General features: G+C 55.6%; 1 protein-coding gene across 1 annotated transcript in view; it reads right to left on the reverse strand.

Annotated features, from left to right (window-relative positions):
- ASS1 (argininosuccinate synthase 1) overlaps positions 1-3,326 on the reverse strand; it is a 27,058-nt gene that overhangs the window by 11,700 nt on the left and 12,032 nt on the right. The window contains exons 9-10 of the mRNA XM_009998892.1: positions 2,672-2,756; positions 1,769-1,833 (exon numbers count right to left, since the gene is read on the reverse strand). Coding sequence (XP_009997194.1) covers positions 1,769-1,833; positions 2,672-2,756 — 150 coding nt within the window. The remainder of the gene's footprint in view (positions 1-1,768; positions 1,834-2,671; positions 2,757-3,326) is intronic.

Consider the following 3,326-nt stretch of genomic DNA (forward strand, 5'->3'; position numbering starts at 1 on the left):
CCGCTCCGGCCCCCCCGCATCACCCGCCCTCCTCCCACTAAAACAAACAGGGCAAACCCGAGTTCACAGGGCTTCAAAGGCTGCTCAGCTCGCCCCTCGCCCATCAGGCCTTAACGAAGCTCAATTAGGAGCTTAGTAAAAATCAATGCAAATGAATTTTTTTTTCTCTCCTTCGATTTCCCGGCTCCGGGAGGTGACAGGGAGGAGGGACCTGGCCGGAGCTTTCGCTGCCACCTCCGTGGCCGTGGGGGGTTCTTGCTGTGCTGCTGCCTGCCCGTGCCTCAGTTTCCCCTGCAGTCTCTGGGGATGAGGGGTCCCTCTGCTGCCCTGAGATGGTGGCAGCAGACAGTCCTCGGGCCACCCCACGCTGCTGGGGTGTATTAAACTATCTCCTTCCACTCATGAGCCCATGGCCCATCTCCTGCCCCATCTGGGATCCGAAACGCTCCCACAAAGCAGCGATGGGGCCACCCCGAGCTGCCCTGCACCCCAAAACTCCCAGGGAGGGGGATGCAGATACAGGCAGCACCCACCTGCTCTGGTCACTTCCCCTTTCCCAGTTCTCCCGCAGAGCATCTCTCAGAGGGGTTTCTACTGATCCCAAGGAGGAAAAGCAGGAGCAGGATCCTGCCCAAAGGGGGAAGGAAAACCCACCCCCAGGCTCTGGTTCCTGCCGCGGACGCCCCTGCTGGAGCTGGAAACCCGGGTCTTCCTGACACACAGACCCGGCACCCATCGCCGGGCAGTGTCAGGCAGGAGACAGGCATGACAGTTCAGTGGGGTTTAGAGAAATTATTAAATGCTGGAAAGGTCACCAGAGCGTGTCAGCAGCCCTTAAAAAAAATCAACAAAAAAAAACAAAACCCAAAAAACAACAACTAGATAGTGACAAATTACCCAGCATCCTGCATGCAAATTCGCAGGCTGGTGTGTGTGGTTTGGAGTTGGGTTGTTTGTTTTGTTTCTTTTCTTTATATATTTCCTCACCCCCTTCTTTCAGTTTTAATTTGATCGTTTAGACTCGGATCAAATGATTTGGGGTTTTGTTTCTTGCCTTTCGTGGTTGATGCTCTTGCAAAGGGGCCAGTGCCCTTGTGGTGGGGAGGGAGAGTGTGGGCTCTGTCTTATCAAAATATCTGCTGGTGCCCTGCACAGAGGGCAAGTTAAAAGAAAAGAAGCATCTAATTAGTTATTGATGAGATTTAAAACAAAAGAGTAGGGGCAAGGAGATGGGAAATGAACCCTCTTGTTGCTTAGTTCTGCATGGGGCAGCTCGCTGCCTCTGGAGGTTTCCAGTGAAGCTGATCCTAATGGATGGTCAATACAAAGAGTCAACAGCCTCAAAAATGGGTAGAAAAATCAAAGAATTTGCTTTAAAAAAAACCCTTCCGTGACTGGCATCAGCCTCCTGCACTTTGTACCTGTTACACCTTGCACCCTCCAGGACTCCCCATGACCACCCTCTCATCAAGCCCCCAGCTTTGTGGGTTTTTTTTCCACTGGAGACAAGTCTCACCCAAGACCTGGGGTCTCTGGTGGCACTGAGACCCCAGGGCTGGTGCATGAAGTGGCACTGGCAGGGAGCAGGCAGCTGCCTTCACCAGAGACCAGCGAGAAGTCCCCGTCACAGGGAAATCCCCATCAAAAGCTGACAGGGAGGGAGCAGCAGTGTGTCCTGCCCCAGAGCACCTGCTGTGTCCCACCAGGTTTTGCCCTTTTCTTGCAGTTTCTAGGGCAGGGGTGGCACCCCTGGCAGGTGATTGCTCACCTCTGGACTTCATCCCAACGAAGCGGTTCTCCACGATGTCGATGCGCCCCACGCCGTGCTTGCCCCTGCCCAGGAGAAGGGAGGTTGCAGCAGCCCCATGGTGGGACACAAGTGGCTGCAAGAGGTTGGTCAAAGTGTGGGGGGGGAGACAAACCCCAAATGACAGCATGGCCAGCCCCTGAGCAACGTTGGTGACCTTAATTAGTGACCCTCAGCTGGGGCAGGTGACAAGGAGGTGGATGTTTTTGCTGTTTCCCCTCCCCTTTGCTGTGCCACCAGCCTCTCCAACCTTGCTCACCACTTGGGCCAGCAGTGCTGCAGGCAGCAGTCACACTTGGGCCACCAAAAGACAAACCAGGCAAGGGGACAGGCCACACCTCAGCTATATTCCTGATGGCCAAAGTAATTAAAAAACCAGTTAACATTTAAAAAGCCAACTTCATGGAAGAGTTCATTCCCGATCAGTGCCAGGTGGAGGCACGAAGGAGGATGGTTAGTGACTGGGTGGCACTTTGCACAGGAGGAGTGGGTGCTGTAGTGGGTGCTGCTGTGGTTTTGGGTGATCCTTTGGGGTTGGCTCTGCCCTGATGGCAGCGGAAACAGGGCATGGAATGGCATAGGGCAGAGAACCCTGAAGGAGCTGCTGCTGTGAGGGCAGGGGGAAACACAGGATGGTGGACCTGGCCAGCACATCTCCGTGCCCCAAAAAAGCCAGCTCCCCACCCAAAGGAGACACTGAAGCCCTTGGGCAGGCAGGATGAGGGTAACCACCATCCCTGGGCTCCCTGGGATGAGCCTGCTGTGAGCATCCCACTTCCATTGCCCCCTGGGGACGCTGCCCTTGTCCTCACCCCCAGCCAGCGGGCAGGTGGCAGTGGTGGCAGAGGACAATGTGACACTCACGCAATGTCATTCAGGTAGACGAAGAGTTCCAGGGCCGAGCAATGAGTGGCTCCATCCCCAACATTGGTGACCTTCACGGGGACACCTGCAGAGGCAGAGAGGGAGGACAGGCAGGATCAGCCAGTGCCAGGATTCCCCCGGAGCGTCACCCCGCGGGCGTTAAATAGATGTGACAGATATGAACTCTAAATAACTTCTTAAAAAGGCATATCCAAGCTGGTGCCGGGGGAAGGGGGGCAGTGGGGGGACCCACCTCGGGAGAGAAGAGAAATAAATAAATAAATAAGGCCATAAAAACGTCTCTCCCCCCCCTCTCCCCTTTCCCCTTCTCCTCTCCCTCTCTCTTTTTTAGGGCCTGTGAAATTGCAACCAGGCCCTTAACTAATTGAATTTCACGCTCCGCAATTGTCTTAGGGCGCAGCACCTTCTGTCCCACCAGCTCCTGCCGGGGGTGGGGATGACAAATGTGTGTGTGTGTGTGCGTGTCCCTCCCCTTCCCCTGCCAGCACGGGGGGTGTCGGGGACTGGACGGGACCCCCGCACCGGGGCACGGCTGCTCGCACACGCACGCACACGCACCCCGCGGCGGGGCTGCTCCCCGCCAGGAATTCATTAGTGCACCTTTTTTTTTTTGGTTTGGTTTGGTCTCCCCCTC

The sequence above is a fragment of the Chaetura pelagica genome, unplaced genomic scaffold, assembly GCF_000747805.2.
Source record: "Chaetura pelagica isolate M959 unplaced genomic scaffold, ChaPel_1.0 scaffold405, whole genome shotgun sequence".
Classification (NCBI taxonomy): Eukaryota; Metazoa; Chordata; class Aves; order Apodiformes; family Apodidae; genus Chaetura; species Chaetura pelagica.